The sequence below is a fragment of the Echinops telfairi genome, unplaced genomic scaffold (assembly GCF_000313985.2).
Source record: "Echinops telfairi isolate 266 unplaced genomic scaffold, ASM31398v2 ScPeMD7_18;HRSCAF=68, whole genome shotgun sequence".
NCBI classification, from domain to species: Eukaryota; Metazoa; Chordata; class Mammalia; order Afrosoricida; family Tenrecidae; genus Echinops; species Echinops telfairi.
Window position 1 is genome coordinate 75,394,225 of NW_022103915.1, and position 12,451 is coordinate 75,406,675.

The window sequence follows — 12,451 nt, forward strand, 5'->3', positions numbered from 1 at the left end:
ATGTATTGTGAAATATTTGTTTCTAATGACAAATAAATGAAATATTTCCTTGAAAAAAAAAAAAAAAAGGCCAGGCTTACTTGTCATACACAGATTGATGGGAGCCCCAAGATTATGGCTCCCTTCAGGTTTGGATCTGAACTGTCCTCCGTGGCTCAATTTTCAGCCAAACAATAGACAGGTCTACAAGGAGAATAATAACACTAAAGAGGAATGTACACTTTAGAAAAATCAACCACTAAGATCAAAAGAGTAGCATTTTCCCAAAGACAAAGCTTTGCGGGGATTGAGATCCATGACTTAAAACAAAATGGGTATGAAATGATTTGCTCTGTAAACCTTCAGCCAATTCACAATAAAATGTTTTCTAAAAAGAACAAAGTAAAGGGACTCAAATTTCAAACTTCGCTGCCAGTCTATGCTCACTCATAGACACCCCAGAGGACCAAACAGAAATGTGTCTGTTCTGGAGCACAAAGGATCATCTTCCTACTGAGGAGTGCCCGGTAGGAGCGCCTTGCAGTTAGTAGCCCAATGCATAATCCACTACACCACAGGGCTCAGCAGGGCTTAGACCTCCTGAATTTAAAATATAACGTAATAATATGATAACATACTCCAATAAGCAAAATAGCCTAGTACTGGTATAACAATGGTAAAAGCAATGAAACAGAAGTAAGAGCCCTTTTCTTTTAAATTTTACATTGAGTGATTAAGAGTTAGGATATACATAAAGTTATAGCCTATAATTAATACTCTGGAAGAAAAAAGAGATATAGATGGATCTTCAGTTTTATGTCACACACAGGTCCTGCTTCAATTTATTTCAATAAATATACACCACTTTTAGAATATATTTTACTGGTGGAGAACAAATGTTTTGAGAATGATAAGGGCAATGAATGTACAAATGTGTTTTACACAATTGATGTGTGTATGGATTATGATGAGTTGTATGAGCCCCTAATAAAATGATTTTTTTAAGAAGAATATATTTTACCTCTGGGGGGAAAAAAAACTAAATTACTAGCACTTAAAAACTGACCTCACTGACCCACAGCGCTACTGGGGACAGCAGTAGAGACACAGAGCAGGAATTGTGCCCGGTCTGACTACCTTACACCATGGCGAAATGCAAAGGGAGCGCAACAGAGCAGCAAAGGGAGCATAGCACAAAGTCCCCAAGGAAGACTTCAGACTCAAGGGCAGGACTTGGCACCTCAAATGATCCAATCAGGCATTATTCATAAGGGTCAGCAGACGGACCTGGAAATATTTGTAAGTATTTTATTTCGTATTTTGTTTTTGTTTTTTATGTCTATCTATATAAACCAGGCAGGAAAAACGATCCCAAGGAGAAAATAATGGGACCCACAGCTTAGGGGGACATAGGATAGGAGAAGATGGGAAATATGGAGGAGCTAGCCAACAAACACAGGGGCATGCTCACACCCCCAACCACCCATCCCCTACTATCATGACCCCAGTTCTACCTTACAAATCCAGCTAGACCAGAGCATGTACACTGGTACAAATAAGAGCTCTCAACACACAGAATCCAAGACAGATAAACCCCTCAGGGACAGTAATGGGAGTGGCAATACCATGGGGGGAGGAGGCGGCGAAAAGCGCAACTGATCGCAATAATCGACATATCACACACACACACACACAGGGGGGTGAACAACAGAAACATGGGTGAAGGGAGACTGCACAGGGTGTAAGATATGAAAATAATAATAATTTATCAAGGGGTCCGAGGGTGGGAGGATGGGAAAGGAGGGAAAAAAGAGGAGCTGATACCAAGGGCTCAAATAGAAAAAAAATGTTTTCAAAATGATGATGGCAACATATGTACAAATGTACTTGATACAATTGATGTATGGATTGTTATAAAAGCTGTAAGAATCCCCAATTAGATGATTTATTAGAAAAACAAACAAACCTGAATCCAGAATATAAACCAGGATTGGAGAAAACTGTTTTAGCACATGACTTCTATTCAAGAAAACCAAAGCTTTGTTTGGGATTATCTAGTAAACAATGCATGATCAACATTTAAATGCATAATAAAGAATAAATATAAGCAGTATTAATGACAACATTCTGAGACATGCAATGACTAGAGCTATACAACACAGCTATTGACAGATAAATGAAAATAGCAATATGTTTTAAATCATTATCTATTAATAAATACCTACCGAATCATTTGCTGCTAGTGCAAGTGCAAGATTCACTGTAAGAAACAAAAAAACAATTACATTTAGTAACTTTTCTTGTATTAAAATTCATTTTCTATACAATTACAAAAGCACAGAAATTTTAATGTATCTTCCTTACTTGTAAATATGGAAATAAAAAGAATCCAGCAAGTGAAAAAATTTCAAAATAGTACAACATAAGTAATAAAGGTCTGTCTTAAATTAGCATTTTAATTAACCTATTTATAATTTGGTACAATTTTGTTCATATCATACACTATTTTTTTATTTTAATGAGATATATTTTAATTTTTTAATGTTCCACAGAATAATTACAGAGATCTGTCAATAAATAAAAATGGTTTTGTGTCCTAGCATCTTTTCAAAATCAGTGCTGAGTGCAGAAAACAATGGCAAAAGCATGAAGCGCCTGACAACCTTGTTGGAACTAGAGAACAGTATGCTGAGCGAAGCCAGTCAACCGCAGACACACAAATACTGTCCAGACCACTGCTAAGGACAAGCACCAAGACAAAGACGGGCAGTGGCTCTCGTGTCATGAGGTCGATCCACCTGGCCTTTTAGGTGTACTATGACTGTCTGACACTTGCAACTTATTTATGACTCCCTTACTTGTACATCATAATGACCACTTCTCCAGGGGAGGCCTCACCGCACCTAGGGACAGTTCTCAGTAGGGAGGGGCGGGAGAGCACAAACGGTCCATGGCATACCATAATGCCCTACAGTCACTCTAATTGGGTGGATGCTCTTAACAGTGTTCAGGGCATTCCAGTGGAGATCCATGACCAAGAAGTGGGCAAGGGAATGTGCCTCTTTCCACAATGTTTTCACTTCTGTTCATTTGGGGGAAGAGGGCAGCTTCTCCTGGGGAAAACTCTTTTCTTATTTTTGGTGGGGCGTACTCTTGACATTGTGTTTACAGACCCCCAAGGAGGAGCATCTGCTCTGTGCTATATAGCTAATCATGCATTTTTAACCAAGTTTCTTTTCAGCACTTGCTGACCTAGGCCTCAGATTATAAGCTACCTGGATTTTAGATTTTGTCTTCTTGAGCTGTACGACATAGACCACATCAGGACCCGAGCGGGAAAACCCACTAAGACAGTGATTCTCCACCTTCCTAACGCCACTACTCTTTCATAAAGTTCATGTTGTGGTGACCCCCAACCATAAAATTATTTTCATTGCTACTTTGCAATTTTGCTACTGTTATGAATCATAATGCAAACATCTGATATGCAGGATGTCTTTTCATTGTTATAAATTGAACATAATTAAAGCATAGTGATTAATCACAAAAACAATATGTAATTATATATTGTCAAATATTTATTTCTAATTAACTACAAATAAATGAAATTTTGTCTTGAAGCATGGTATAGCATGGGTAACAGTCTTCACGCCGAGTACCCATATGTAGGCATATCTGCTTGCGGGCGGTCCCTCCTGGAGAAGGATAGAGGAGCAGTGTCTTGGTTCCTAAGACCTTCGGAAAACATATGTGAAAGCGTAGTTCGAACCCCACAGGGGTCGTGAACCACAGGTTGAGAACCTCTGCACTAAGAGAACATTACCTCACAAACACATGTTGCATATCAAAGGAACTGATATACTCCTTTGGACTTGAAAGCCGTAACACCCCAGGGGAAGAAGAGGAGGACTGCTACCCCAAGATCATGGCTTAGGAAGTCAGTCGTTGAACTTTGGTTCAAACCTCTTGCTTTTGAATTTGCCCAATAATAGGAATCTTAAGAATCACAGTCTTGGATACTTGGAAATCACAGGGGCAGTTCTACCCTGTCCTATAGGGTTGTTATGAATTGGCATCAATTCCATGGCAGTGTTTGGAGGACTTTTTGGAATAAGACTACCATATATTTATCATCTTTGTATTTCCTTAACTTTTTAAGAGATATCTTGGTTCTGCATACAGACAAGGGGATACCAAAAGAATGGATTTTTTTTCAAAGCTAGGTATTTAAATTTTTTTACATAACAATCTTCAAAGTACTTTCCATTACACATAATACACTTGTCAAATCTACAATTCCATTCTTGGAAACATTTTTCAAACTCATCTATTTGGATGGCTGACAGCACCTCCCTCATCTTTTTCTTCATCTTTACTTTCTCATCAAATCACTGTCCTTTCATGTCCCTCTTCATTCATGGAAACAAAAAGAAGTTGCACGGAGCAAGGTCAGGTGAATAAAGTGCATGAGGCAAAAGAGGAATGCTGCTTTTTACCAAAAACTGGCATACTGAGATGGCTGCGTAAGCGGGTATGTTGTTGTGGTGGCAAAACCCATCTCCCAACTGCCACAAATCAGGCCTTTCTTGTCACACACTGTTACGCAATCTTTCCAAAACCTCTAACTAGAAAGCTTGATTGACAATCGGACCTGGTGAAACGAGGTCCAAATGCACTACAAGTCAACATTTTCATCTGCTCAGGAAGATGACAGACATCCAAAATGAGGTTTGTCATCAATCAACATTTCATCCTTTTTGAAATGAGATAACCAATCGGACACTTGAGTTTTTCCCAGAGCGCTGTCTTTATAAGCTGCGTTCAACATCACAACGGTTTCTGCAGTATTTTTCCAGAGAAGGAAACAAAATTGTACAGCCATACGCTATTCTCTTAAATCAGCCATCACAAAAACAAACAAATGAAGGCTTGAGCGAAATGCTTTTATGAAAAAATTCACTGCAACCAGAGGACTTTCCCAGGTGATGCCACTGGGAGCACTAATTCAGAGCAAGTTGCTTGATGCTCGCCTAGCAGAAAAAATGTGTACTACGAAAGCTCCAGCTACCCAGTGCAATTTTGGGGTTTGGGGGGTACCCCCTCGTTTTTCTGCCATAGGGAATCAGTGCCATATAGTGCCCTGTGTCTAACCCACATTGTTTTCTTAAACAGGATTCACACACTTTTTTTTAATATGTGTAAGTTATTTTAATCTTAAAGGCTTTCCCAGATATATTCCCTTTATCTCAATTGTATTTTAAATGCTATACAATTGGCTAGTTTAACAATACTATTATTAGAATTACCAAAGGCCCCATCGAGGTTACTTTTATTATCTCTCAAAAAGTCGATATTACTGCCACTAAAGTAAAACAGGGATATATATATATATATATATATATACACCTTCAATATATAAATGGATTGAGTTCACACTTAACCATAAACCCTAACCTAAGAACAATCTGTTGTTATGATGTGGCCCTGCCCATTACTTAACCTCATGAAGTGATCTCTGAAGATGTAGATGCTACAGCAAAAGTGCACTGAAGAAATTAGATGGTACCTGGCTAACCAAAATAATTGTTTCTAAGGTTTTAAAAACATGTCATAAAACAAACAGCCATCTAAGTGAGGTGACAGTTAAGTTCACACAGAAGCAGCACACTAATGAAAGTAATCCAAGGACTGTGAATAATGAAATCCAAGATCAGAGGAAGGGAATTGTATTAGTGAAATTCTGAGCACCGATTTACAGAAGGCTATGGATAACAGTGAAAGTCCAAAATCCATTTGCAAAGTCTTCATGTGGATTAACCTCCATTGAATTTCCTCAGACCATTTAACTGGAGTATGAACAGCCTTGCCCTCAGACAGAGGGCATCACAAAGTGAATTAATGCAGATATACTTAGGTTACATTTTAACATCTTCTCATTGGTTTTCCCTCTTCACCTATTTTTAATTCTAGCTCTTTTTTTTCTTTCTTTCTTTTGAATTGAGGTTTTTTTCTGGGTTTTATGTGGTCATTGTTAATGGAGGACATTGTATAATGTTCTTTATATAAAATCCAGGATAGTTAAATCTATGAGACAGTAAAAAGATTAATAGTTTCTAAGGGTTATGGCAGAGGGGGTTGGTGGGAAATGAGGTGCTAACAATAATGAGGAAAAATATGAGGAAAATGTTCTAAAACTAATTGTAGTGATGATTGCACAACTCTTTTTTTTAATATAGTCAAACCACTGATTATATGGTATGTAAATAATATGTCCGTAAAAGTCAATGCTGACAGTGCAAAGTTTGAAGTGTCAAACTTACAAATACCCATGTATACAAAAGCTGCACCACAGTGCACAGAGGGAAGCAAAGAGAATAAAGATTAAGGGTGTAAAATGTGTTGGCAAAATTGCCTACTCCACTGAATCTAAGAGATTTCGTGGAGGAGAGCAATCTGTTCACAAAACACTGTGCCCTTCTCATCTTTAGCCCAGCAATCGGGTTATGCTACATATGAGGAGAAAGTAATGCATTTCCAAGACTGATATACAAATAAACCCTCATGTTATGGCTCATATTTACCTACAGAAGACTGTAAAAAATGGTGTCAGGGTTCTTGCCTTTAAAGTAGTTAAGAGCACAAGCTTTAAAAGCAGACCAAGTTCAAATTTCAGCTCTGCCACCTTTGATTTACAACACATTATTTAACTCCTAGAATCTGTTTCTAGTATACAAGAGATCATCCCTACTTTATAACTGTTATGAGGATTAAATTAAATAATGCATGAAAACTACTTATCCTAGGGTGTGGCTCTTGATTAGTTTTTATAAACTATAAAATAATTCTGAATTTCAAGCATATGGTGGGTTAAATAAATATAATCCAACTTTTAAACAGAAACATTTAGAGAGTAATCCATCTTAAAATTAAGTTCTTCTGCATTCACACAATAGAATCACAACGCATGTTTTGTATTAATTAAATAATCAGTATTTTTACCTAAAATCTCATGATCATACCTACTTAATGGGAAGTATTTTCAGAGTTAGAGCAGGCATTAACACCTGTACGAGAAGAATTACAATGCTAATAGTTAACTGTTTCTAAGGCTTATGTACACCATTAGAGCGATGATGAAAAAGTATAGGCCAGCTATCCAGGATAGATGATATCATGTTGACAGCAGAAAGACGAACATTTCCTGAAGCACCCACTACATTCTGCAACCAATTATTGAATATTTGACTGCTGACTAAAAATTGTCATCTCATGTAATCTGCATAATAGAAGTTATTGTCATTCCCTTTTTATAGTTAAGTAAACTGAAAATATGATGGGCAACCCGGACCACCTTTTCCTCACTTAAGGAGTCAACTATGTGGTTATGTACCTAGTTTCGTCTAACCCCCAATGTGAGCACCTAGTTGGGCCCTGGGGGTGTAATGGTTATGTATTGGGCTGCAAGCCCCATGGATGGTAGTTTCAAAACCACCAAAGGCTCCACGGGAGAAAGACCGGGCTTCTGACTCCCGAAAACAGTTAACATCTCAGCAACCCACTGGGGTGCAGGGGGCATTGGCTCAATGGCAGTCAAGACACCACTTGCTGATGCACATAAGGAAAAGAGGAAAGAAAGGCCATTGCCAGGGAGCAAAATGGCCCTCATACAGGCCAGAGTAGAGCTTCCCCAATAGGATTTCCACAACTGTAAATGCTGACAGAAGCAGACGGAAGCATCTTTCTCTTGTGGAGAAAGCAGGTGGGTTCGCCCTTCAACTATCAGAAACCAGCTATTACAAAATCCAAGCACAACACTTTAAAAGCAACCACAATTTTAATAGTGTACACTGCAAGTAGTTGGCAGTTCTTAATGAGAATCAGCATTAATTTCCTATAATACCTGCGGTTGTAGATTTTCCAACTCCGCCCTTTCCAGAAGCCACGACTATCACTTGATTAACACCTTCTATGGGTTTCTGCTTTGGAAGTCCTCGTGACATGATTTGTGTTCTCCTTTGCTCTAGGGTCTCACTCTCAACGCCAGAATACTAAAATAGATAAATAAAAATAACGCGTCTTAAATAAACCGTCTACATTATCATGCTGTCAACGTGAAAACAAACTGGGGTCTGTGATTAAGAGGATTTTCTTGACTAGCCTAATCATCTCCACCAATTCAGCTTTTAGCATGATTAGTTACTGCTACTGGTGGCATTGTGAAGACATTGTTTAAATGGAAATATATCTCCTAGGGCGCGGTGACATTAATAAACGGTGTCTTTTAGGTTGTTGAATCACCCACGTGTTTTCCTTCTCTGTAAGTTATTTGCAACAAAATCCCTATCAGGAAAGCCACGTGCTATACACCTATGCATCGGTTCCGTCCCCCTCAGGCCGGGAAAGTGGGGACGTCCAAACCACTGTGGTCTCCGTGAGCAGCCAGGGGACAGCCCGGCTCCACAATGCCCGGCTCCACACGGCCGTGCTCCCCGCGTCCCGGCCCGCCCGCCTCGGCCCGCCTCGCAGCGCCACGGACCTGGCGCCGGTAACCCCGCGCTCGGCGCCCCCCGCGCGAGGCTGCGAGCCCGCCACTGCGCCCGAGCGACGCCGCACCCCAAACCAGCCGACGCGCCCACGACCCCATGGCTCGCACCACAGCCCGACGCCAGGCCCGGAAGCCGTCGCGGGTGTCGCTGGGTGATGACGTCACGTGGCAACGCTTGGTTCCCCCTCCCTAGCGACGCGCCTTCTTAATGCCTCCTTCGCCCAGTATCCCGCCTTGCTTCGGCCTCGGCCACATTTCCAGCCGACTGCGCGCATTTTGCAGCGTCTTAGCTCATGCTTACGAAGCCTTTTCGCACGAATCATCTCATTTGGTCTTTACAGATTGATAGCTGGGACTGGGACTCTTCTTCCTGGTATCTTTTATGAAAACTGGAGGTTTAGCAAGTGTGAGTCCTTAGCTGACTTGACATTAGGATATCACCGAACTTCACCGTGACTGCAGGTTTCCGCACGGAGCAGAACAGTAGCATTTAAACACCACCAAGAACCGCTCCCCAGAAGAAAAATGGGGCTTTCGACTCCCGCTAAGAGTTACAGCCTTGGAAACAGCGGCAGTTCTAATCCATCCTTTCGGATCACTCTGAGTCAGAATTAACTATCTGGCAGTGAATTTTGGGTTGACGAATATTTTACCTTTTCGTTTTCTTTTTTTCCAGCGTGATCTGCTATTAATAATAGGAAGACTGTCAAGGAGATAGAATGACACGGTGAAAACAAGGGTTTCCCATATAACAGGACTTGTGAGACTGGCTAAGGATTTGGCTGTATTTCCTTCTGTTGTATGTATGGTTGCTGTAGGTCAGAATCGACTGATAGCACCTAAAAACAACAATTTTGCGGTGGTATTCATTGCTTGTGACTTCGACAGTTCCCTGAAAGAGAGGTTTACTAGACTGGGAAAAAGGAGAGGAAAAAAATGTTTAGCTAAACTAAAATCTGGTCTAATGACACGCTAAGAAACTGTTACAAAAACTAGATTTAGGAAAAGATTTACAAAAAAAAGATTTAGGCATTTTGGAGTTTAGAGTAGTTTACCCTCACATAATCTCCCTGGTATTTTCTTGACTAATTTTAATTTCTTTTCATGTGCTTCTTTTTATCTGTAGGTCATTTGTTTTATACGTACTTAGCTTATGTTGTTTTTATCTGATCTTTAATATAGTAGTAATATGCTAACCTAACAGAATTACTGTAAGGATTAAGTATTTCTTTTTTTTTTTTTTTTTTTTTAACATTTTTTTTTAAACATTTTATTAGGGGCTCATACAACTGTTATCCCAATCCATACACACATCAATTGTGTAAAGCGTATTTGTACATCATTTCTCAAAACATTTTCTCTCCATTTAAACCCCCGACATTAGGTCCTCATTTTTCCCCTCCCTCCAAGGATTAAGTATTTCAACAAAGTACCTTCCTTTCAGTAGACTTTGAAAAAGACCTTCAATTCCCTGCTTCCTCTCCATAAATTCACGCTTATTGCTCCATTCATCTCTATTTTACATTTGACACATTTAGTTTAATGTTTTATATTTCTTACTATAATTTATGAATGTTTTCTCAGTAAATTTTGTTGGTTTTTAAACTTTTCTACTCAGTTTTTATAAATTTTAACCCAAAAAACCTAGGGAGATGAAAAGTGGCTGTCAGATTAATCCATTGACCAAATAAAAACAACTTATTTTCTATTTCTTCACAGGTAGCTTTGCAAGGTCTTCTAGAATTCTACTGAAGATTCATTCATTTGAAAAATATTTCTTGCTTACACATTTGCTATATGGCAAACACTACGCTCAGCATATTCGATTCTTACTTTTACATAGTACCTCCACTCAAGGGTCTTACAGTTCAATACAAGAGGTAGAATCAGTTAATAACATCACGAGAGCATGGTGTGCTAGGAGCAGGGGAAGCATTGAATTCTCCTAGAGTACAAATTCAATCGAAGATTTCTGGATGGGTAGCACCTAAGTGAATACTGAGTGTGGTTGATCTGTGGAATTCCACCAGAAAAATTAGGTAAGAAGCAAACTGTTGTAAGAACTGCAAATAATCTGTGCGATATAAGAATAGTCTGTGAGGTGCAAAACTTAGAAGACTTGAGGATAAGGGTTGGTAAGTAAAGGCCAAATCATGAACATTTTTATATGCCACGTAAAGAAGTTTGGGGTGGAATTGGACTTTACCCTGAGGGAAACAGAAGGACTTTCAGCAGAAAACCAGTATGATTAATGTAAGTGTATAAATAGCCGTTGTGATTGACGGGTAGAGAATGAAACGGAAGCAGGGAGACAGGTTATTGAAGAAGTCTAAGAGATGTTGAAGGCTTGACTTAAAAGCTGTAAGCTTCACTATTCTCATCTGTAAAGTAGATAATACCCACTTAGAGGTTGTTGCTAGGCTGAAATTTAAGAAGTGTGCATTATACATATTCAATAAACATTGGCTGTTATGATCATTATTGATCACATAGAGGTTTATGATGGGTACAACTAGACAAATAGCAGAGATAGCCTCTAAAAAGGGAAACGAGATAGCATGCATGAGCACAAGGCCTGGGCTGAACGAAATGAACTTGGTTTGCCTTTGAGCGGATTAACACTTCAGAGGAGTGTTAAAAAGGCCAGCTGTTCATTTTTCAATCAGCACTGCTCCAAACACAGAGCAATTGTCCTGTTTCGAAAGAGATGATGGTGGAAAATTAGCTTTATTCAGTACAATATTTGATTCTCAAGGTCTTTATTTTTTTTATATCAGCCTCCAAAGAAATGCCAACTCTTCCATCATTCCTGATTTCAAGGTCTTTTCAGAATCATCATCTCGCCTACTGCCCTGGCTCTTCCAAGATAAGGCATATTCTATGAAGCTGACTCAGATTTGTCTACCTGAACATAGTACTCCACCAATTTTAGTCTGCTGTGAACTTCCTACAAGACTCATTGTGTTAGACAGAGTTCTCACTCATACACCCCTACTTGCTTAAGACAATGGTTAAGCTTTCTGTTGCTTGCAGCCAAACACAATCCTCATTAATGGCAGCAAGAAACTTCTTATAGCATGATGCAGTTCTTCCAAATCCATTGTCTTTGCCAGAGTTGGCACTAATCTCCTAAAATATTCTAACTCTGAAAATGCAAAAAGAAAGAAACAATCTCACTTTTCTTACACTTTGCTGTGTCAGAATATAACAAATAGGAAAGGACTATATGAGACACAGGAACAATGGTGGTGGGGAGGAAATCTTGATAAAATTACGAAACATAATTCACCATAGTTACAACTATACAGAAACCCACCCAAACTAAGCTAAGGCATAAAAAACATTTTTGGCTAGATATAATATCTAATGGAGCTTAAAGATAGGAAGTGTGCGTGAACTTCACTACAGAATAAAACTAGAACCTGGAAAGTGGTTCTGAACAAGTGCGATTGTTCTTCCTATGAATCTGAACACATGATCACTTACAATTGGCTTTATTCTCCTCTCAGTCCTCGTCTTTTCTTCTTGGAGTACACAGCAAGAAATGGTCCCTTCAGTCTGATCAGGTCACATGTTGAAATTCATTAATGTCTTTTATTTTTCTTATTTCTTGAGTTCTCTAGAGCAAGAATTTAACTCAGTTTTGTTCATGATCAACCTTGAACCCAATTAGTAACCAAGGGATGGAGTCAAATGATATCAATTCACAAGTGCCTAGGAAGTGTCTGAAAGTTCAGATTTCTATTCATGAGCCTCAGATTGTCAGCTGAAAACAGGCTCTTCACTTCTTTGCTCAACTCATTAAGGAAGAATAAGGTATTTCAGATCGTCTCCTGTTTCCGTTGAATATACTGAATAGAGCGGAGGAAGCAATATTTGTTCCTTCAGTCTAAGGTTATTTTTTTTTAATTGGGGCTCCTACAATCC

At 39.1% G+C, this 12,451-nt stretch overlaps 1 protein-coding gene across 2 annotated transcripts in view; it reads right to left on the bottom strand.

The window, feature by feature from the left end:
• The window catches only part of NUBPL (nucleotide binding protein like), a 237,614-nt gene extending 228,991 nt beyond the window's left edge, over nt 1-8,623 (bottom strand). The window contains exons 1-3 of one of the 2 annotated variants that reach the window (XM_045288231.1): nt 8,516-8,623; nt 7,880-8,027; nt 2,205-2,239 (exon numbers count right to left, since the gene is read on the bottom strand). In XM_045288231.1, the coding sequence (XP_045144166.1) occupies nt 2,205-2,239; nt 7,880-8,027; nt 8,516-8,623 (291 nt within the window). The remainder of the gene's footprint in view (nt 1-2,204; nt 2,240-7,879; nt 8,028-8,515) is intronic. The other variant, XM_045288232.1, reaches the window with a different exon arrangement.
• Between the last annotated feature and the right edge of the window lie 3,828 nt (nt 8,624-12,451).